This window comes from Aristolochia californica, unplaced genomic scaffold (assembly GCF_029961685.1).
Source record: "Aristolochia californica isolate CCGP_79_NKW_82.1479 unplaced genomic scaffold, dmAriCali1.0.hap1 SCAF_2, whole genome shotgun sequence".
Lineage (NCBI taxonomy): Eukaryota > Viridiplantae > Streptophyta > Magnoliopsida > Piperales > Aristolochiaceae > Aristolochia > Aristolochia californica.
In genome coordinates, this window is record NW_027181881.1 from 43,203,905 (window position 1) to 43,226,946 (window position 23,042).

A 23,042-nucleotide genomic window follows, 5' to 3' on the forward strand; every position below is an offset into this window, starting at 1 on the left:
TCTTCTGTTATCGAATATTTTCGTCTGTATATCGATTGAGCTTTTCGTTTTCTCTACGTTGTACCTCGAGTCTTGCTCTCGTTATAATTCCTCGTTTCCTTGTATCTCGAACTCGAAGGATCTCATGACGACATCGCTCTCCTTTTTCGTCTCCACTTGCTCCCTGTCTTCCTGCCCAAACTTTAATAAACTACCTTCCCATTCCCGCATTCAACCGTTTCGAACGTCTACGAGCCGATCATCTTCTATTCTGACGCCCATTCCCGATGATTCCCTTCTCTTTCCTCTACGTTCCACTGCAACGTTGACCACAAAAACCCGCCTATTGCAAACCAGAGCCCATTTCAACACTCCTCTCGTTTCTTCAGATGACCACTGGGGAATGTGGACTGTGCTCTTCGGTACCGGTGCTTTCGGTCTCTGGTCGTGCTTTCTTATATCGACCATGTCACTCTCTGTCAACCAAAATTGTCTATTTTCACTGATTCTTTCTCCGGGTATCAAATTTCAGGTCAGAGAAGACGAAGATAGGGAGCGCCTTGAGTGGGGCCCTGGTGAGTGTTCTGGTCGGGCTTGCGGCTAGTAATCTTGGTCTCGTTTCTGCAGAAGCTCCCGCTTACTCTGTGGTTATGAAATATCTACTCCCAATGGCTGTCCCCTTGCTGCTCTTCAAGGCAGATTTACGCCGCATTTTGAAGTCTACGGGGACTCTGCTTCTGGCGTTTTTGCTTGGATCTGGTAAAGCTTTGTCTTTGAGTTTCTCATGTGCTCTTGTTGTTCCTCTACTTGTTTCATTTCCTTCTGTGTGTTGTTTGAGTTTTACCGCAGAAACTGGCATTTATTGTATTTACCCAAGAAAGCTAAACGAACTCAAGAGGAATTTTCATCTGTATTTTTCCTATATTTTTCTCTCATAGTAGCGTTGATCGTGGCCGACTGACAGGAGATGCATTTTCTTGAATACAAGCATGTGAAAAATAACACGTTCCCCAATTTTAAGCAATGGTGCGTTTTCTGTATGGGTTATTTTCTTCATCTTCAAGTAAATAGTGTTTCCTCATGGTGTTGAGCAATTGAAGGAATCTCAGAATAGAAAAGCTTGATATTGTCCGAATCCTCAGTAACAATCTTCAAAAATGTTTTAGAGTGGAACTACTTATGCATCAATATGATAAGAAATGTCTCAGAAAATACTTTGGTTTGTAAAAGCACGTTGCAACCATGTTCAATCTTATACTAATTACTTGATGTTATCGATCCTCTTAGTCAACATATTAAATTCTGCCTACCATTCCATACACTCAATTACGTAGGGACTACTTGGAGCATATTGAAAATGACAATAGACCCAATCAGTGAAGAGCTAAATCAGGTATCATGCCTTTTTACCGGCAACCGTGGTCAGATGATGGGGGCTTTGTGAGAGAAAGATAGTCTCCTATTAATAGTAGAACTTGTTTATGGTTCATGGCTGCATCAAACTTAGAGATGTTGACACAAGTAATTAGTAATTTCTCTCTTTTATAGCCACGGATGACCAGGTATATGGAGCTCCTGTCACCACAGTACCTGTTGATAACTGTCAGTGCCACTGCTATTCCACATCAGTCGCAAGATGTCACTATAGTTCATGTTAGTGGTGGCTTGAACCAGGGCTAAGTATTGAATTTAGGAAGTTTGTTGCTTTGCTTCTTATTCTTTGGTTGATACACTCACATAGAGACACTAACAAAGGCTAGTTTCACATTTAGGTCACAAAGTGTTTTCCATTTGGCAAAATTTAATATAGTATTGCTGTGGTTTTCTGAGTAGCTGATGTAGATTTAACTGACAATTTTTTTTTTTTTAAATAGTGCTGAGTTATATTAAAAGGCTCACAAGAGCAAGATTACAAGGAGGGGGAATCATCCCAAACAATGAGAAATTGCTGGGAGGTTTTAAATTTAGCTAGCCTATCAGCCACAGAATTGGCTGACTTAAGAATATGATTCCAAGTACAAGTAATGGAAGATATAATATCTGCAATAGATGAAGGATTTAATTGACAAATTGTTACACGAAACAGTAAGATAGCACTTATGTGGAGTCCTAGTGTTTTTCCTGTTGGCTAATGAGATCCATTATGATGTGACTTTTTGTCATTTTATTATTCGGAGCAATCTGAAGGAACCTAAAGTAGGGAAGCTGTTAATGAATTTTGTCTGTATTTTAAAAAACTCTGTGGCTTTCTTTTGACACGGGTGTTTTGTATTACATCTACTAGAACAAAGTTTCCTGTTGTAAATGCCTTTCTGGAAGCATAGCTATATATATGCTTTTGGAAATAGATACAGCTATCTATATTGATATGCCTTTTTTTACCAGACAACATCCAACACAGAACCAGAACAAGTTTTGAAAATTTTTAACCTCTTGGACAGCACCTAAACTTAAATGCTAAACCAGATTTTGCATCACAATATTTCAAACTTACCTATGTTTTGTGGCTGCATTTTGTACATAATGGACAGACAAAGTTAATTTTAGCCCTGAACCAATTACTATCAGTCTATCACTACCTCTAGAATCAAATTAGGCAAACTTTGCCTGATCTGTTAACCTGAGTTATAAATGGGTTGTATGTGGCTTTGCACACCGGACCCTATTAATCATCAGGTCAGCTTCAGGTTTGACACTAGGACCTGATTGATCAGCATTTAGTAGTGAGAGTCATACTGAACCCATTCAGTTCATTATATTTAAACTAGGTCGAACATGACTCTATCTGGTTCTTAAATTTTTTAGTATTTAAAACCAACTTGTCTCCTAATAGTTTTTTTTTTTAAATTTATCCTTGTATTTTCTCCTTTGTATATATTTTGTGAAATTTAATGTATTTTATATTTTTAAGATTATTAAGTGAGGTGACCCAAACCTGACTGGAGCAAACCCAGTAGGTCCTTGTTTGGGTCTACATGTCTGACCTGTTTAATAAATGGCTCAGAACCATGTTGACCTGTTTAACAATTGGCTCAGGTTGACCCGAGTCATAACTAACCCATTGTCACCCTTGAATCAGTAGTCTGACTTCTTTGAATATTTTCTTTCTGGTAACAGTGACAAGAGTGGATTCTAAAGAAATCTCCCTTGAGAGAAAATTATAAACATGTGTTTACAATAGAATCAAGTAGGATAGGAAACAAAACACAGGAAAGGATACTCAGAGGGGCAGAGAGGCCTTGATAGCGAGGTGCTGCCTTGTTACTCCTTTCCTCGTGCAAGTGTCAGCAATACTATTTACACGCATAGGTGTTGAAGCCATGATATACTAAAGTGTTTATATATATCTTCAATTTCTTCAAAATACATCAAGAATCGACTTGGTGAACATTTGTCCCACTAGCCCAACTAATGAGAATGGCTGAATTACCCTCAACGACTAGAGATGAAGAAAACATGCTTGGAAATGCCCAAGAAAAAGGTTCTTAATTCCTCCCATCACGGCGTCACACGACCAAAAGGGGCAAAGAAAGCATAGAGGATACCACATACAGAGTTCCTGATTACTCCTTCCTTCCCCCCTTCCCCTCCAAAGAGCTGTTGTTAAAGTTTAATTTAAACCGTTCCTGAAGAGGGGACTCTAAGTAAAGAGGTTGGGGATGCTATACTCGACATTATTGATGGCATTCCTCCATTTTCTTCTGATTAGAGAGGTAGGGATGTGGGAGATTTCAGGAAGTATACCAGCTCAGAACAGCATGCAATGCATGGTTGCTTCAATGATCCCACCAATTGATTTTTGTTTACCCTCAAAGGCCTGCCTATTTCTTTCTTTGCCTATTATTCCAAATGATTACAGCAAGGTATAACACTTTTAACTATGTGAATGCTGAATTTTGGGTCTATTAAGCAAACAACCAAGTGGTCCACCAAAGTCAAGGAATAAAAAAGTGAAACCAAAAACTGGATCCTTAAGGGCTGTTGATCCATCTACAACTAAGACACTTCACTGTAGTTTCTCTTTCTGAAGGAAGAAGTGAGAGAACAGAATACATCTGAGGTTTGATGCTCAATAAAGATTGGGGAAAAAAATTTACCTGTTGCTGTAGATCTGAAGAAACTTTTCATTAGAGCAAGTGCCTCCCAGCAATCTGTTATTCATCAGATACCGTATTGGCAATTAACTTACCCAAGAATAGGACAGAAAACAGAAAAAATACGACTAAAAGAAGAAAGAAGAAGAGAGGAAGATATGTAAGAGAAAGTGGGAGAAGGACTTAATTTTGCTGGTATGATCCACCTTTATTTAGTTTCTTGAGAGGAACAGCTGGCACTTTAACAACAATTGTAGCACTCAGGAAAGGGTGAAACAACAAGTGTTGCACTCAGGAAAGGGTGATTGAAAGTATCTCTGGATCTGTTCTGGCTTGGGTCAGCACTAGGATGGAAATCCAGTGCCTCAATGGCGGCACAGTCAGAAATTATTGGAGCTTAGTTTATCAGCTCCCTGTCTTGAACAAAACAAATTGCTGAGTGGATGACCCCTCACCCAGGTGTCATTAAAGTACATTTTGATGGTTTTGCTCTCAGGAATCCTGGTCTGACTGGAATTTTCAGTGTTTTCAAAATCCACGAGGGCATCGGCATTGCTTCCTTCTCTGGCCCAATTGGCATTTTAGACTACCACTGCTGAAATTCAAAGTCTTCGACAGGGCATACTTATTTTCAAGAATTCTATTGGTGGCCCACACTGGATTAAATGTTACTCATGTGTAGTGATTATTTGGTATTCCAAGGCAATAGAACTTCCTTGGAGATATTGGCAGGCCTTTCATGAAATCGTGGACATTGCTTCAGATTTTTCTTGTTGTTGGTCTGATGAGCTGAGATCAGCTAATCATTTGGCCGATTTTTTAGCTAAGAAAAAGGGCATACCTCCAATCTCTCATTGTAAAGTTGAAGAGACGAGGGGGGCTGTGTTCAGGCTCTTCAAATGAATTTTCACTAAAAAATACCTAATATAAAAACTAAGTCTATTACAGAAGTGAAGAGACCATACTACCTTTCAAAAACTATTTGTTTCTATACTTTGGTTTTGGGACTTCTATCTCAATTCCACTTTAGGTTCAGCTTATAAGTAAAGGCTTTCTGTCAGGACCTGCTTTTTAATGTTATTTTTACTTACTGAAGAAATAAGAAGCAAAGAGGAGTCCACAGGCTAACAAACTACGTCTTCACTGTTATCTCTTTCTGTTGATCATTTTCTTTTGAAAAGGATGCACTATTGTTTCAGCAAAGGAAAACAAAATAAGGGAGACCTCTCTTTCTGTTTGATCATTCATCTATGCATTTATTTATTTCTATTCTTCCATCTCTTTGTTGAAGATTAATAGGGATTTTCCAACAAATGAAGTTCTGAAATGCTATTGGCTCATAGAAAATTGGCTGATTTTACTTCATCAAAGTTCTTTCCTTCTCCTCTTTCCCAGATTAATTGCAAAAATTCTTTGTGCTTGCTACATTGTGATCACTGGTTCAATTTTATTTCCTCCTTACACCTTCTTGAAAGAGGGACACGTGATGGTTTGACTAACCATATCCTGATCATCAGACCTTAGATTTCTTTTTGGGTCGACTTTCTTCTTCTCAATTGTGGTGAGCCACCTGGTGGCACATCAAATATATGAGCATTGATTCTTGAAAATACCAATGTTTACACTGGTTAAGGGAATTGTTTAGATATTGTTACAAAATATGTTCAGAGGTATTTTGTTCATTTCACCACTTCCGTAGTTTTATTTCTATGTGTTAAATTATGTTAGTGGTTAAATTTTCATGTACATAGGATAAATAGTTAGGGAGATATAAGGAGAATAAGCATTATTGAGTGTATAGGGGCAGTATTGTAATTTTGATCAACCCCTATTATTAAATAGAGCTGGGGGTCGTGCATGACCCCCAATAAGCCTTCTTTTGGCTTTCTCTTTCAGTTTCTCTATTCTTTTTCTCTCTTTCTCTTTCTTTTCTCTTCTTCCTCCACCAAAACCTTAATTTTTACAAATACTTTAAAGTGTGCTGATGTAGTATTCAGTTTAGCCCTATGCTTGAGGTGCTGTCTGCAAGGTATCTTCTTTAGAAATTGAACTGTATACTGTTGATTTTATCTTGATTGTAACTTGTCTTTCAAAATCTTCTCTCTCCCTCTCTATTTGTGATACAAATAATTCTATAAGTAGAATCAAATGTATTGCTATAGCTCTACGGATAAATATTTTGTGCATGAATATAGTGATACACAAAGTTCTCTTGAGGAAGTCACAAAAAAGGAAATATGGGACAAACTCTTCAAGCCATATTCTGAAAGGATGAAACTTGCTCGAGTCTAACAATTGAAAAGAAAGATTTCTTTCTTTGTCAATGAGAATTTATTGTGAGTAATTACTTTGTCAGACTCAAAGGTTTTAAGAGGAATTACCAATACTAGTTTGGTGAATGTGAAAATGATAAGGATGAGTCGCATTTTGGCAAATAAGTGGAGGAACATAAAACTTTATAGAGTTTCAGAATAAGTGTTGTATTGAAGGCAAGACACCAGATTTTGGGGAGAGATGTTCTCCTGAACCTTGATATGATTTTTCAATGACTGGAAGTGAAACTGGGGAGTTAGTTATAGAAACAGCAAGTGAAACATTTACAGTAGTTGAACACTCTGCAATGGCGTTGTACTTGTTGAAGTTTAGGTTGTACTTTTATGTAATTTACCAAATTATTAAGGAACTTAATTCTAATTATTTGTTAGATGTAAATATTTGAGGGCTTTTAGTAGTTGTAGATGACCACCTCATTTTAATGATAAGAGTAAGCATGAGTTGATGGATTGACGATATTTTCCCCATTTTTCTCTTTTGAGGTGTTCAATTGGTATTTTCCTCTCATCTTCAATTCCCTTGGTTGAAGATTTCATATATGATATCCAACATGGTATTGGAGTGTAAATGGTCGATCCAACACAATTTTTTTTTCTTTAGTTATTTGATTTTCTGCTTGGTAAGTTCTTCGCAATCTTTTTTCTCTCTAAAAAATTTAGAGGGATTCTTCATTCTTGTCTGAGTCAAATGAGATCAAAATCCTCTTTTTAAACTAGTTTTTTTAGAATCCTTAAGAATCTTTGAATTTCAAATTTCTTACAAATAGATGTTACATTCATAGGATGTTTTATTATAAAGAAAGAGAGATAGTAGCATGAGCTGCCCTTTTACCTGTTTGAGGATCTTGCACAAAGAGAGAGTTTAGTTTTTTAGCAAGGTACTTGATTGAGTTGTTTACTTATCTTGTTAATTGCTTGTAATGGAAAATTGTTGTCACTTGCATCATTTAAGGTATTTAAAAAGAGTTAAAGAGTTGGAGACCATACACTCAACAACCTCTTCTTCTTTTTCATTCTTGTCTTTGTTTTTTCCCATTCTCATCTTTTCTGTAACCTGCTTCCTCTCTCTCTATACTATAAGTTCTGGTCATCCCTTTTTTCCATCATTTTCTCCATATTTTTTCCGTTCCATCACCATGAGACTCTAGGATATGGAGGAGAGTTTTTCATCAGCTATAGATATGGAGGAATATTAGTTGGAAGTACCAATAGATGAAGGGCGGTGAATGGAGTTGCCAAAAGTAAAATTACTTGCGGACCAGGTGAAAGTGGTGGTAGCTGCTGAAGATGTGGGCTACAAAACAAAGAATCTTTAATGCTACTGAAGGAATTTTTTGCAGTCGTCTCATACTTCACCACTATTGGTATCACCTGTAAATAGAACGTCCAGAGTCCTTAGTGTCATATTTACTAAGTAGGAGGCAATTCAGCAAGTGTAGTTTTTTTTTGAAAATGATGACAATTGTATTAAAGAGGAAAGAGTACCCTTTTGTTATAAAACCTGAAGCAAACCGTCCAATTGAAGTGGACCTGATCTCATGTCGGGTTATGGAAGATCCAACGAGTCAGGTGGGTTGCAATCAGCTATCCAACGGTGAACAGAAGAGAGACACCCCCACACCCCCCCCCCCCCCCCCCCCTAAAGTGGGCAGCAACGAGTGTGGGGCCTCCTCCCCCGTGGATGCTGGAAAGGGGGGAGGGGTGGCGACCCCCTTCCCCTCCTCTCTGTAAACAAATTTGATAGGGGTTGGTAGGGGGGAGATGAATTAAGTAGATGAAGAGTAACATGCTTTGATCCTTCATGCTCTTGAACAACTTAATAAACTCCTTCAATAAGCCGAAAAGGTTGGCAATGTGGGAGAGGATGTTGATCATGGTGGAGTAGGACTTAGGGAGGTGCGGAAAGCAAAGGCAATTATGAGCCCATTAAAGAAAAGGAGAGCCTTTTTATAAGGTGGGATAGTTGGGAGGAAGGTGGCCTTAGAGAGATTGACAGAGAGTCGGGAAGGGCTGCACTCAGGTGAGGGGACAAGTAGTGACTGTTGATGAAGTGAGATATTCCATTGGAAGTGTTAGTGTTGGTGGAACATGTTTTTGGGAGTGATTCTCCTTTGCAGGAAGGTTCTTCTTCGTCTAGAAATCAGGTAGAGGATGTTGTGCAAAGTGGGAGGTGGAAGAGGAATAGCAGAGCTATGCACAATGGCTGAGAAGGCCATACATGACCATGATGGTTTGATGCTTTCTACCTTTTCAGGACCAATTGGAAGGGTTTACTCCACCATGGCTGAATTGATTGCTCTCAAACAAGGAATCATCTCTTTCACTTCATGTGTCAAATGCTCTCCTTAGCAGCGCCTTTGGATCAAAGGAGACTCTAAAGTCATTATTGGGTTCTTCTTTATCCAATCTTCCTTTGGATGCATTGGTAGATGTATCATGATAGTTTGGACTTTACCTCTCCTCTTGATGTTGTTTGGTTTCATGTTCCTCGGTTAGCCCATTCAATTGTCAATTCCCTTGTCACGGAGGGGATTGCCCTTCAACATCTTGTTGTTTCAAGACCATCCCTCCTTTGTAGTCTGTTTTGTGGCTTTGCCTACTAAAATCTCATCTTTTTTTTTTAAAAATTCTCTCACCTTTGCTAGGGCTTTTGCACAGGCCAACTGGCAGGGGGGGATTGTCAGGGCTCAGCCTCCCTCTCCCACTTTGTAAAATGAGATCAAGGGAAGAAGATTCTTCTTCTAATCGACATATTCTTTTAAAAAAAAAAATCTGATGATATGTCATTGCCGGTTCAAAATTTTTATGACATCGGATACCCACAAAAAATACAAATTTAGCTCATGAGAAATTTAGGAAACAAAAGAAAAAACTAGAAATCCAAAAAAATACATCAAACATAACCATCCTATTAAAAAGGATCCTAAACTAGATAATCATTGATCTCGGCATAATAGGAAAGAAACATCCAAGGACTAGAACAATACCGTCTAATCAATCTAATCTCTTAGAAGAGTGGACAAGAGTTTTGGCCTAGTGGAGTGCCATTGCCCCAGAGGCACCAAGTATATCAAGATATCCATACCTGAATGGTCTTAGAGACCCCTACCTCCCTTGCACCCCCTTCCTGTCACCAAGTGTTAATATTAGTATATTAGGGCAGACTCTACAAAATCATAGAAACATACACAAGAGGATAAAGTGGTGGGGACACCAGTATGTCCATTGGGCCCCAGTGGGCTCACTAATTATGGTTAAAATTATTTTTATTTTATCTTTCTTGATTTTATTGGATTTGATCAAATAGTGATCTTATCTATTTTGAATTTTAAATTTCAAATCTAATTTTAAGTTTATCTTTTCTGATTTTATTGGATTTGATCAGATAGTGATTTTATCTATTTTGAATTTTATTTTCATTTTAGTTATTTAAAGGCTGTAAGAGGATGTTGAAGTCTGCTTGATAATGAATTTTTAAAATCTCCTTGTTTCTGGTCTCTCCTTCTCGCGCTCCCCTTTCTTCTTCTTCTTCCCCTTCTCTTTCTTCTCTATTTTACTTCTTCTAAATTATTCTTCTCTATTCTCTTATTTCCCATTCCCAATCACTCTTTCTTTCTCTCTATTTTCTTACTTTCTCTTTCTAATTCTACCAATTAATTGACATTCCGATACAACATTCTCTCATTTTGCATACGAAAATTAAATTCACGCCTCATCACTTGTTCATCCCTCATTAGTTTGGTATTAGAGCAAACGATTCGTCGTTGTCAACCTTTTGCAGAGCCAAAACTCTTGTCCCTTCCTGCTCCTCGTTCTATCTTCTTCTTCATCTTCTTATGGCTCTATTTTGGGACAGCGTCACCAAATGTTCCGGAAAGAATCGTTGTTGTTCGAGCTCCGCTCACCATCACAAAATCGATGTTGTCCCCATTGGCGATCCAATGGAACACGAGTTCACACAACAGGCCGAGAGCCAGCAGAAGGGCATCCTGTAGAAAGTGATGAATGGATTCCTACCTAAGGTAGTGCCTATTTACGAGAAGCGAATAGCCGAGTTCACCGTCTTCGATAGATGGTTCGCCTCCATGCTTGCATCAACTCAGCCTTCACCGACGTTGCCGACATCAACGTATTCAACACCCGACCGCCAACCACAAAAAGAGAAGAATTTTTTTTTTTCATCGTCCATGTCGCAAAACCGACGCTAGTTCTTCTTCTTGTGCCCATTTCGACGTCATTCGACCTTCCTGTAGTGGCATCCGACCCCAACAACCATCATCATCGTCGCCACAAAACTTGGGGGGGTTAGTCCACAATGAACTTGAAATGAAGTTAGGATTTCAATTCATCTTAAATGAATTGATTCAACTTCAACTCATCCTTGGGTGTTAGTGTAGACGAGTTCAAGTGCACTGGAAAACAGATTCCAGTGTTAGTGCCCCAAAATGAAAAATATGATATAAACAAGAGAATGAGTAACTTTTTATAATATACTTAAATAGAACATATACCTAAATAGATAATTAGCCAAAATAAACATGGTTACTACACTTATAAGTGATTTAATGTGTAGTATTAAAATATATTAATAAACTAATTAATGAAGACTATATTATATTACTTAATGATTATAGTTAATTATAAATTAATATAATAAATATGTGTGACTAGAAAAAATTATAAAAAATATGAAAAAGTAAAAAGTAACAGAAGCAAATATAATAAATAAATAAATTATTTTTTAATAATATAAGATATATTTTAACATTAAAAATACTAATTTAATAAGTAATAAATAAATAAAAATATTAATTTATCAATAACATAATATATATTTTTACATATTATTAATTAATAATATATTGCCACAAAATTTAAAAGCATTGGTTTAATTAATTATAGCAATGTAATAATTAAACCAAAACAATTTATCAAATGTTTACTTCAACAATATTTTAATTACAACTATTAAATCACTAATTTAATATAATAATTACAAAATGAATATACTGAATAAATAAAAACAATTATTTTATAAATAACAAAATATGGATAATGAAGTTATGATGAGGTTTAATTTTTCCTAACTTAGGAAAAATTAAACCAGCATCATCTTTGTCACGGCGCCGATAACGGTGGGAAATAACGGCGGGCCAGCAGGCAACTCTGACGGAGGTGGCGCTCTTACGGTACACCGAGAAGGAGAAGAGAGGGAGGCCGAGAGGTTGAGAGGGAGAAGATAGAGGGAAAAAAAATTCGGGGGAGGAAGGCCGAGAAGGGAGCGAAGACGAGAGGAAGAAGAGAGGAGGCGAAAAAAATCATCATGAGAGGAAGGCCGTGGGAGAGGAGTGGCCGTGCATGAGCAAAAAAAATATTGAAAAAAAAAAGCCTTCCCCATTTGCACATTTTGGTTTGAATTCGAATAAATCCGGACCCCAATCCTTGGGGTACTATCCAAACCCAAGAGTTAAACTCGACAAGGTCGAGTTCTCCAACAGTAGAAGAATTGTTGGGGATGCCAGTATGCCCATTGGGCCCCAGTCGATCCATCAATTATGGTTAAAATTATTTTTATTTTATTTTTTCTGATTTTACTAGATTTGATCAAATAGTGATTTTTGAATTTTAAATTTCAATCCTAATTTTAGTTTATCTTTCTTGATTTTATTAGATTTGATCAGATAATGATCTTATCTATTTTAAATTTTAAATTTTAATTTTAGTTATTTAAAGGCTGTAACAGAATGTTGAAGTCAGTTTGATAATGAATTTTTGAAATCTTCCTATTTCTGGTCTCTCTCCCTTTCTCCCTCCCCTTTCTTCTTCTTCTTCCCCTTTTTCTTCTTTCTTCTCTATTCTTCTTCTTCTTTATTCTCCTATTTCTCATTCCCAATCCTTCTTTCTTTCTTTCTATTTTCTTACTTTCACTTTCTAATTCTACCAATTAACCGACATTCCAATACGACATTTCCTCATTTCGCATACGGCAATTAAATTCACGCTTCATCACGTGCTCGTCTCCCCTTCATAAAGCAGCCATGATTATTCAATGCCTGCTAAGAACTGCACTTTTAACATGATTAAAACAAGAGAATTTACTTATCCGGAAAAAGAGTGTAATAAACACTCTGCTTTTCTTTTGGTGCGTAATTCAGCAGTTGTAGTTAGGTAGGCTTGTAAGAATAAACTCCTCTGTGGAGATTGCTTGTGATATTGATGAGATTGAAGCCATATTCGGCTCCATTGTTGTCTCCTGGCCTCGTTTCACAAGAAATTGCCAATTGTTACAGTTTAATTGGTTCATGTTGAAGTTCCTAACAACAGCTTGTTGTGATGGACTTAGTCCTGTGTAATCCTCCAGTGTTTGGTGTGAATTTTTTTAAAGTATTTCTCATTCTTTTCGTCTTTTTTTAAAATTTCTGTATATCTTCTTTTCTTAATTATAGTTGTGCCATTTTCAAAGGGAGAAGTGATGTTTGAGAAAAGCTTGGAAAAACAATTGTAGAATTACCGTAATTTTATCACCAATATGATTCAAATATTTCTGATAATCAAATTGTTCTTCTTCTTAGAAGATAACCCCTTATTTTAGCTGACCATATACGTTTTATTCTTTATCTTGTGCTATAGATATCCCATTGAAATATGCAATTTCTGAAGCTTCTGTCTTTACCCATTTGGTTGGATTCCTCTCTTCATCATTTTTTCTTAATAATGATTTACACCTCTTCTTTTGGTTTCGTTTCTCATTATTACTTATCTGTTATGGTAGTTGCAACTACAATTGGCACAGTGGTAGCATATTTACTGGTCCCAATGCGGTCACTTGGTCAAGACGGTTGGAAGATAGCAGCTGCCCTCATGAGTAGACACATTGGTGGAGGTAATTTTTATGCACAAATTATTTCACTTTGTTTTGGTGCTAATTTGGATTTCAGTCTGCAAGAGAAAGAGAGAGAGAGTCATATCATCTATTTATAATTGTATATTACAAAGCTTTCCTGCTTAGATTGGAACTCTACCAGCACAATCTTTTCCAGTATAAATTCTATAACAGCAAGGACACTTTTTTCTCACAAGGAGTTTTCTTTCTTTCTGCCTGTCATCTGTTTTTTTTTTTTTTTTTTTTGTTAGTCTTTACGGTGGGGCCACATGTGGATGCACTGTACAGGGACAGAGATGTGTCTCTAAATGATGTTTAAATTGTTATATTTATGAATTCCTTATGCAATTAATGAACACGTTATGGTTATATATCATTTAGAACGCATGGACTCCTGATAGGTTGATCAGTCTTTCCTTAGACTTGCATTAACTAATAGATGTTATAAATGCAGCGGTAAATTATGTTGCTGTCGCAGAAGCTTTGAACATGTCTTCGTCAGTTTTGGCGGCAGGGTTAGCTGCAGACAATGTCATTTGTGCAATATATTTCACAACTCTTTTTGCATTGGCTTCAGGAATACCTGCTGAAGAGTCAACATCTAGAGACGGTGCGTACAGCTTTTCTTATAAACTGTTAGTAAGGTAATTTTACACCCTTGAATCTAATTGCATGTTTATTAGTGTGAAATACAATCAAATTATCTGTATCAAAACACCTTTATTATCTTCAAAACATTATTTTGACAGGCTCTGATAGACACTGCAATTTTCTTTGTGATGATAACAATTATAATACTGAGTTTGCATTGTCTTAAACATGGGGTCCACTGATAATTTGCCTTAGATCTGAAGTCTGTTAGAATGCCATCTTCTCTTCACCAGGCCTTGTTGTAATGGTTTAGGAGAATCCTTCTTGCATCTTCGTATTTGCAGCCATTTCAAAAAAAAAAAAATCATTTTTTGAAAAAAAAACTTCTCATATATACAGAATTTGCTATTTTGCAGTCCATTAAAAAGGAAATTCTGGCACCAGAGATTAAGCCCTTTTATCTCTTAAATAAAATCAAGCTGATTTACAATGCCCCAAGTTTAGCTTCTCTTAAGAGCGAATAAAGATCAAGCAGGTAAGTTTATTAGATGCCACTGGACATCTCTGAAGAAAAATGAAAATTTCTGCAGATGGTCTTTTGGATATGGGAAACAAGCCCAGCAACAAGTTACCAGTGTTGGAGACAGCCACAGCTCTTTCTATAACCTTTGTTATCTGCAAGATTGCAACATATTTGACGAAACTACTGGGACTTAAAGGAGGAAACCTTCCATTTGTGACAGCTATAATTGTAGTTTTGGCAACCATTTTTCCAGATCAGTTTGCTTATCTTGCTCCTTCAGGCGAGGCAATTGCTTTGATTTTGATGCAGGTAAATTTAAATTGCAGCAAAAGAATCTCTTCTTTGTACTTTTCTGCTATGCTGTTGGCTTACATAACAGTAAATAGCTACCATGAGAAAAAGACTCGCATATGTATAATGTATTGCTGAACAGGATCCTTCACTAATGACAACTGCCAAGGTATAGTGCAACATACACAATTTTTTTAGGCTTCAATCTGTCAGACAAATGAAGCAATACACAATTTGAGATGACGATTGATGAGAATGCTTTACACAATTTTTTGGAGCATGACCTGTCATTTGTCATAGAACTAGTCGAGTCCTTTCATATACCTGTGTAAAACCTTCACTGTTTCAGCATTTTTTGCTTTTCTATAGTAATGAAATGTTGTCTGGGGTGCAATAATATTATATTGAGGCTATTTATTTGTCTAGTCTCAGAATGGAAGGACTTTTACAAGCTGATGCTATCTACAAGAAACTTTGTGTCGTCGATATCATGTTCCTTTTTATATGTAATAGTCAATAGTGAAAATAAGGCCTTGTAAAAGGCTTGGAGATGAAATAGTATCACTGCCGCTGAACCATGAACTGTTGCTAAGGTTCTTCAGCTATCCAATCTAACATTGAAACAATGGTACAGGTATTTTTTGCAGTGGTGGGAGCAAAAGGCAGCATTTGGAATGTTATCCACACTGCGCCTAGTATTTTCATATTTTCTTTGGTTCAGATAGCCATCCATCTTGCATTGATTCTTGGATTGGGAAAGCTAATGAAGTTTGATGAAAAGCTGTTGTTAATTGCCTCAAATGCCAATGTTGGAGGCCCTACAACCGCTTGTGGCATGGCTAAAGCAAAAGGCTGGGCGTCTCTGGTGGTTCCTGGGGTTCTTGCTGGAATATTTGGCATTGCCTTTGCAACATTTCTCGGTATAGGGTTTGGTTTGATGGTTCTGAGTAAAATATAAGCTGCATCCTACTCCAGTGAAGAATTACTGTAGGATATTCGTATTCCACCACGTCGGAATTAAATATGGTAACTCAGCTGCAAACTTTTACTTTCTTCCTACTCTTGAACGTTTTAGAGAGCCGGTCCTCAGATCGGTCCCTATCCCGAGTTGCTAAGAGCCGACTCGGGATCGACCAACAATGAGTCGTGTCTCGATACCTGAGTCGCCGAACCCATAGTATCGATGTGTCCTTTACGGGATTTATTACTGTTCATATCAGTTCTGTCAATTCTATAGGGATGGTTTTAGTAGTTACAGAGCCTATTGACATGAAAAAAAATTATTTGCTTCGGTTTGATCTTAAATTTCATCAATCATCTAAGTCCGGCTTGTTAAAGACCAAAACGAGCATTATTTCTCAAAATTTGAGCTCTCATTTGTATATGAAACCAGCAATTTGTTTCTCTGTTAGTAATTCGATCGTCTCTCAGTTCTGCTTTACATTACATCATTGGCATGGTTCTTGATTGGCTACTCGCTTAGAATAACAAAAGAAAGTTATCAACATCTAATCAAAAGGAATAACACCTTAAAATAATTCCGCGTCGATCTGATCGATCACGGAATCAACAATAATTATCCCATAAAGACGCCGTACATAAGGGAATTATTGACCTTTGTTTTGTCCGAACTTCGAATCCTCCTGCAAAAACTGGAATCTGGGACCCTTCGTCCACGTGTTAAGCTTCGTCTATATTGGTGATCATCTTTTTTTAACCGCCAACTTCCCTGCACTGGAAGAGTAGCGAGCTGAGACTGGTGGTGTTGGTAAGGAGGGAGGTCCAATCTACCGTTTGCCGTAGAATCCGGTAGGCAGTCCGCCGGAAACTGGTCTGAACTCGGTATGAGTCAAATCGAACTGGGTCCGCATCCTTCCCATCCGGTGAGGGTTGACGCAACTGGGGTTCTTAACGCGAAACCCGACAAGTCGAAACGGGTGGCTTCGCTCGACATATTCCGAGGTCTCACTGTAGCTGTAAGCATCTGTTACTGTTTTTGTTTGTTTATTTTCCAGTTGAGCGTCTCCTTGCTCTGAAATGGAATTCATTGGACTTTTTTATATTTATTTGGAAGTCCTGGCCTTTGTTGTAGATGATGATTTTAGTGGATGATGCTGGCGGGGAGTGGCAGATGATTGGTCATGCGCCTTGGAACGGCTGCAATCTTGCCGATTTTGTGATGCCATTTTTTCTCTTTATAGTGGGGATGGCCATTGCTCTTTCGCTTAAGGTTTCTGTCTCTTTTGCTTCTCTGATTCGTAGCCTTCTTATTGGACTTCACCACTGAGTAAAAGAAATCCGTTTCTTCTGCTGTGCAGAGAGTCCCAAACAGATTATTGGCTTTGAAGAAGGTGCTTCTGAGAACTGTCAAACTTCTCTTTTGGGGTCTTCTCTTGCAAGGTCAGTTTCTTTCTTGGACATGGTTAGAAATTTTCCCATTCCCCACAACAATTCACTGTATTAAAATCCTTGACCATTAACTGCATTAAAATCGTTAACCTTTAACTGTTTCACAATCCTTGACTAAATGACACAAATATGTATCAGTTGTTTTTCATGCGCTTTGAAATCATTGCTTACATGGGTAAGCTCGAGTCAGCTGCAACTGCTTGCCTAGCTCTATTGGCGTCTGAAGAAAACAAGCTAATACTGAATTCTCTGTTGTCTTAATGTTAAGGCGGATACTCTCATGCGCCTGACAAGTTAACATATGGAGTGGACATGAAATTCATAAGATGGTTTGGCATTCTTCAGGTAAGGTTCCTGCAATCCAATTTTCCAAAACTTGTCCTGTAACCAGGTTGTACGCCCACTGATTCTGTTCAACTTGTGTAGCGAATTGCTCTAGCTTATCTAGTAGTGGCACTCGTGGAGATCTTCACAAAAGATGCACAAAATGAGGCTGTTGCTCATGCTAGATTCTCTATATTTAGGATGTATTACTGGCATTGGTAAGCATTCTGATATGTGTCACTTGTTATGCCCACTCCGGCAGTTTTGATTAGAAAGGACTTGTTTGGTAAATCCTTCTCTGTAGGATGGTTGGAGCATGTTTTCTCATTGTCTACCTTGCAACACTTTATGGGACCTATGTTCCTGACTGGGAGTTCACTGTCCACAACCGCGATTATCCTGATTTTGGAAGGGTTTTCAGAGTATGTTTTACTGTAGCCCTGCAATCTCTTATACTTCAACAGCACAGCAAAATTAGGAAGGAGATGAGTAATTGTAGATTGCCACAGGTTGCATCAAAATATTAGTCTGCTATTTGTTTAAATGTTCAGGTCACTTGTGGAGTTAGAGGAAAACTAGATCCTCCTTGTAATGCTGCAGGATTTGTTGACAGAGAGATTTTGGGAATCAATCACATGTACCAACATCCAGCTTGGAGGAGATCTAAGGTTGCTTCTTTATGTATAGAAACTTAATTTCCTCAATCTTTATCGTTGTCGTTATCAAAAACATGTTATGTTGTTGTTTTTACTACTATTGCTTCATAAATGTTTAAGTTTCTCTTCTGTATCAGTAACTTCAGGATCATTTTGTTACTTCTGTTAAAGTGGTGCAGGCATGTGCTGAGAGTTCTCCTTATGAAGGCCCCTTCCGAAAGGATGCTCCCTCATGGTGTCATGCACCATTTGAACCCGAAGGGATTCTAAGGTTTGCAAATAGAATTATCTTAGAAATTCTCTAATTTGAGCATCTGTGCGTGTAATTACTCATTAATCTATTGACTTTCTTTGATGAGGAAAATCTGATGTGGAACTATTTGCAATCAAATATGGTGCCTAGAAGGCCCTCATGTAAGCACAGTCATTTTTAACTAACATTAGCTTACCCAATCAAAGATGAGTTATTTCACAAGAACTCATCCATCTAACCATCTGGCTAGTGGTAAATAATAAAGGCTTCAGACCAGTTTCTTTCCAGTGTCTCTATACAATCTTTGATAAAGCAAATGGAAAAGGTGGAGTAACATTTTCTCCTCGAGTATGAGGAAAACTGTTTGCATAAAATTATTACTCTGTCATGTTGTTGAGATATTGTCTCAGTTCTCTTTTTATGCCTAACCTTATGTTTGATCTGGATCTCTTTCAGTTCAATCTCAGCTGTTCTCTCCACAGTGATTGGAATCCATTTTGGACACATATTAGTTCATATGAAGGTATGTGTTAGATTATCACGTTAAGTCATGATTTGAGTTAATCCTTGATCTCATCCCTTGTAATATATTATGCTGGTTTCAGGGCCATTCAGGTAGACTGAAACATTGGGTTGTAATGGGTCTTGTTCTCCTCATTACTGGAATAGTGCTTCATTTTACAGAAGGTTAGAATCAGTTCATTTCTGATGCTGTTCTTCTTTCTGTCACTATCAGTATATGATAATGAGAAATGTTGACAAAAGATACTCCAGATTCAACTATTAAAATGCCTTTTTTTCTCTTTCATCCAGCAATTCCACTGAATAAGCAGTTGTACAGCTTGAGCTATGTTTGTGTTACAGCAGGAGCTGCTGCACTTGTCTTCTCTATGTTTTATGTTCTGGTAGGGTTTACGTTCCCACATTTTTACTATACATTGATCTATTAATATCTGCAAAAACAGAAACACATGCTTTCCTGCTTTTGGACATGTGATTCACGATAAACAAGCTATGCGCTGCTTTACAGTTGTGGCATTGCATCTGTAAAATTTGAAGGCAATATGGTACCCTCATGAGAGCACATCTGCTGTCACCATTTGAATTTTCTTAAGCTTACTTTTCTTGATAGATAGCAACACTCTCTCAGCTGGTTCAGGTAAGCGATTGGATCATTTTACAGAAGGTAATGTAAGTGGAGCTGAAGCTGTAGTACTTTAAAAGTTGGACCCATATCCAATCTATCCCTCAGCTCTGTAGTTTGTTCTATGTCCTTGCCCCTCAAGAGACATTTCTCCTATAAAAATTCTGCCCATTTGACTAATTCGTTTTTAGTTTTCATCACTCACATTTTCCACTTTCACTACCTGTACTAGGTTGATATTGGTGGTTTCCGGTATCTATTTCTTCCATTGGAGTGGATTGGTATGAATGCCATGCTCGTTTACGTAATGGCAGCTGAAGGCATATTTGCTGGGTTCATCAACGGATGGTACTATGATAACCCCCAGAATACTCTGGTAATCGTATATTGTCCCTGCAGCTTCTCATTTTATCTTAGCCACAAAAACAAACTGGAATTTCCTGTATGTAAGCAAATATGTCTGTTGACAGGTGCGTTGGATTCAAAAGCATATTTTCATTAATGTGTGGCAGTCCAGAAGGGTGGGCATTCTGCTCTATGTCATCTTTGCTGAAATCCTGTTTTGGGGGCTTGTTGGTGGCGTTTTGCATCGGTTGGGCATTTATTGGAAGCTATAGGATTCTATATCAGGCGCTTCACAGGCTACAAATCCATCTTTTATTCTGTTTGCTCGGACTGGACTCCGATTCCACACTCCTTTCATTGTCTGCTGTAAATCTAATCTCCATTTGCGGACCTGCTGTTTGCTCAAATTGCCGACTGTGAAAACAATTCAGTCACTTATCAATCTTTTATGTGCGGCTCATAAGTCTTCATGACATTTTAATAATGAAATATAGAATTTACACAACGTTATATCCACTATGATTCAGAGAAAAAACGAACACAAACCAAAGAAAATTCCAGAAAATAATTTTAACATATAAGAAACTGTTTGCAATGGTGTCGTCCTGCTATTAGTTTCCGTTACCTTACCACAATTCATCGCAGTTGTGTAATTAAACCGGAGCAAAACCATCTCCCCCGTCTCCCCCAGCTGTCTAAGATCCTGCTCCTTCCTTCCATATCCTTCCAAGTTAGATTCCTTTAATCGGAGGAGACCGTTGCCAGCAAAATTTTATTTCGTCAAGAAAAGGAGAAGAATGTATCGTCATCGGTGACGACTGCATGAATCTGGCTCCTGGCCCACGATGACAGAAAACCGATCCTCATTCGCTTCTTCTCAGCAAATGCAGCCAAAACGATCGATTACCGGAAATAAGAAATGGGAATCGGGCAGAACGGGGAAAATGACATCCAATGATCCATCCACACCATCGATTCCGATGCCCAATGAAGATGCTCCTCTGGTTTCCAATTACAGGGATATGGACGTGATAAAGCGTGGAGTCTCTCTCAGTTTTTTGGATTAAATACGAAGTAAAAATCGAAAGCAAAATATGCTCTTCATGACGGCACAACCCAGTTCCAAGCTTTCTGTTTATAGTTGTTGCCAGCAACTGGAATAAACGAAAAGGCCAACAGCTGTAGCGTAAGAAGAAAACCCAATTCCTCCTTTACTCGATGACTTCGTCCTGATAAGAATACGAAGAAAAAACCAGTCTTTTCAGGAAATAGTTTATTCATTAATGACGCAGTCGCACTCGTAATCTAATATTATACTGGAATATGTTATTCATGAAATGGAATGATTATCGCCACTAAGTGCTGTCTATGACACTGTCGTTCAATTTCATCTCCAAAAACGACTGAAATCTAATCAAAAGGCCCCTATATTCCCCGATCTTCCAAAGCTGATTAGAAAACGCAACCATGTTCAGCCATCCTAGATAGTCTTTATCTTCGTTATGATGTCACTGACTTTCCGATCTTCCAAGGCGTCCTGTAGAATTTCCTAATGATGTTGCACAGAAAGATTAGAAACTCTGGTTGCCCTGTTCTTCAAATTATTATCGGCTGAAAACTACGAGACTTGGCTCTACTAAGCTGCATACCCAATTGAGAATCTTGAGAACCGACAAGTAACTTATAAAATTCGTATTCAGAAGTCCAATTTCATGACATGTGTTTCTCTGAGGACTTTAAAAAGAAAAACCTAGTGATCAGGAAGGAACCTTTCGTCAACCCAGAGTTGTCTTTTCCTGATCTCCCAGAGCAGGAAAGACGGGAAAAGAAACCCAGAGGATGGAGAGAGAGACAGCGACTGGATTCTGCAGCTGCGTTTGCGGTTCTGTTTTGAGGACGTGAATGCTTACCGGAAAGAACGTACGAGGACTTGGAAGCTTTGGCCGCCATGTGGGGAAGTCGTTAAAATTGGCCGTTCTGCAACTTCAGAGTTCCTTCCGGGAAGACAATTGCTCATGGGTGGACCATACTTCAAACAGAAAAACTAAATTTGGGTTTTACTCGAAGGAAAGTAATAAATAATTTGGATTCTTATTGAATGCATTTCAAGCCGGTAGTCTTCGAACTATTGCTCGAGCAACACAAAATAACGTGGTTCCCTATTTTTTTCCTCTTCTCTCTCCTTATTTTTCTCTTCCTTCAGCTCTCTCTGTTAATAGGTTAAGAGAGGTTGGGCAGTGAGACAGTTCTCTGCCAATCGTCGCCAAACCATAAAAGGACGACCGAACCTTCTGTAACTAGTAAAATTATTTGATTCTCCTGTCCCATGGCGAGCTGCCCATGCAAAGCGAAGACCAACCCTTTTTTTTTTTTTTTGGCTTCTCCGCCTCTGCAGTCTGTGATTCCGTCCATTTGAAAAACGACCGGAACCGTATCGTCCAGAAATAAAAAAACGACGTTTCATCGTTAGCCATCGCAACCTTCTATCTTGACTGTGATTCCGTCCCCTCAGCCAAGACGCTTTCGGATGTTTCCAGTAGTGGGATATGGAACTGACGCTACCGCTAGCTGAGTTTTCGTCGTCAGAGGAATACGAACAATTAGTTGAAGACGAGATGGTAGAAATCTATTCCATACCAGTTTATAAGATTAAAGTACGATTTTTTTTTCCCTCGCTTCTTTTGGAGTATTCGAAGAAATGAAAAAAGGCACTGTTAGTGGCGAAAGATGATCAAAGTTTTTACTAATTGAAAAGACCCTTATCTCCATTAGTTTATTGTCGATCAAGTTTATGTCAAAATAACCGACTCAAATTCAAAGATATATATCCTTTTTTAACAAGTATTTCTACATATATCTCCATTTGATCTCTCTAATTCTAAGCTCTTCTAAGGGTAAATCCATTATAATAGCTTTAAGAAAATCAAAACATCCATGTCCATCAATTCAAGTGAATTCAATTATACTGTGAGAACAAAAACAGTCAAAGTCCTACCAATTAATCAAACGAAGGGGGATTCCAAGTTGAGAGAGACAGACAGATGGGAAGCATCAGGAGCAAAACTCCAAGTGGCATTTAATTCTGCGAGAACAAAATTGGTTGATTCTCAAACGATGTTAACGTAAGCAGGAAAATCAGCAGAAGCTTTCGGAGTTTCCGTGACGATCGAAAAGAGTCTGTTTTTGTGCATTCTTCCTCGTCGGTATCCACAGTTCA

The 23,042-nt window shown here is 38.0% G+C and overlaps 2 protein-coding genes across 3 annotated transcripts; both read left to right on the forward strand.

Annotated features, from left to right (window-relative positions):
- LOC137957160 (uncharacterized) lies at window positions 1-16,022 on the forward strand. 2 transcript variants are annotated; one of them, XM_068804892.1, is made up of 6 exons: window positions 1-423; window positions 512-738; window positions 13,179-13,289; window positions 13,744-13,899; window positions 14,471-14,712; window positions 15,329-16,022. In XM_068804892.1, the coding sequence occupies exons 1-6, from the start codon at window positions 125-127 to the stop codon at window positions 15,650-15,652; spliced, it is 1,359 nt and encodes a 452-aa protein (XP_068660993.1). In that variant the 5' UTR covers window positions 1-124; the 3' UTR covers window positions 15,653-16,022. The 2 variants fall into 2 exon arrangements, with proteins under 2 accessions (XP_068660993.1, XP_068660994.1); XM_068804893.1 differs by having other exon boundaries at window positions 346-416.
- Window positions 16,023-16,391: 369 nt separating this feature from the next.
- On the forward strand, window positions 16,392-20,320 carry LOC137957159 (uncharacterized). The gene is made up of 13 exons (XM_068804891.1): window positions 16,392-16,670; window positions 16,787-16,924; window positions 17,013-17,094; window positions 17,372-17,448; window positions 17,530-17,645; window positions 17,732-17,849; window positions 17,979-18,095; window positions 18,263-18,354; window positions 18,793-18,859; window positions 18,942-19,023; window positions 19,150-19,241; window positions 19,713-19,856; window positions 19,951-20,320. Exons 1-13 carry the CDS (start codon window positions 16,539-16,541, stop codon window positions 20,095-20,097), a joined length of 1,404 nt encoding a protein of 467 aa, XP_068660992.1. The 5' UTR covers window positions 16,392-16,538; the 3' UTR covers window positions 20,098-20,320.
- Window positions 20,321-23,042: the final 2,722 nt, after the last annotated feature.

Excerpts from the sequence above, each read along its gene's own strand:
- LOC137957160 (XM_068804892.1), top strand. The coding sequence starts at position 125 with ATGACGACATCGCTCTCCTTTTTCGTCTCCACTTGCTCCCTGTCTTCC. Across the intron at positions 13,900-14,470 it reads AGAGTCAACATCTAGAGACG|ATGGTCTTTTGGATATGGGA; the intron begins GTGCGTACAGCT and ends AAATTTCTGCAG. Across the intron at positions 14,713-15,328 it reads TTGCTTTGATTTTGATGCAG|GTATTTTTTGCAGTGGTGGG; the intron begins GTAAATTTAAAT and ends ACAATGGTACAG.
- LOC137957159 (XM_068804891.1), top strand. The coding sequence starts at position 16,539 with ATGAGTCAAATCGAACTGGGTCCGCATCCTTCCCATCCGGTGAGGGTT. Across the intron at positions 17,095-17,371 it reads TTGGGGTCTTCTCTTGCAAG|GCGGATACTCTCATGCGCCT; the intron begins GTCAGTTTCTTT and ends CTTAATGTTAAG. Across the intron at positions 18,355-18,792 it reads GAACCCGAAGGGATTCTAAG|TTCAATCTCAGCTGTTCTCT; the intron begins GTTTGCAAATAG and ends GATCTCTTTCAG.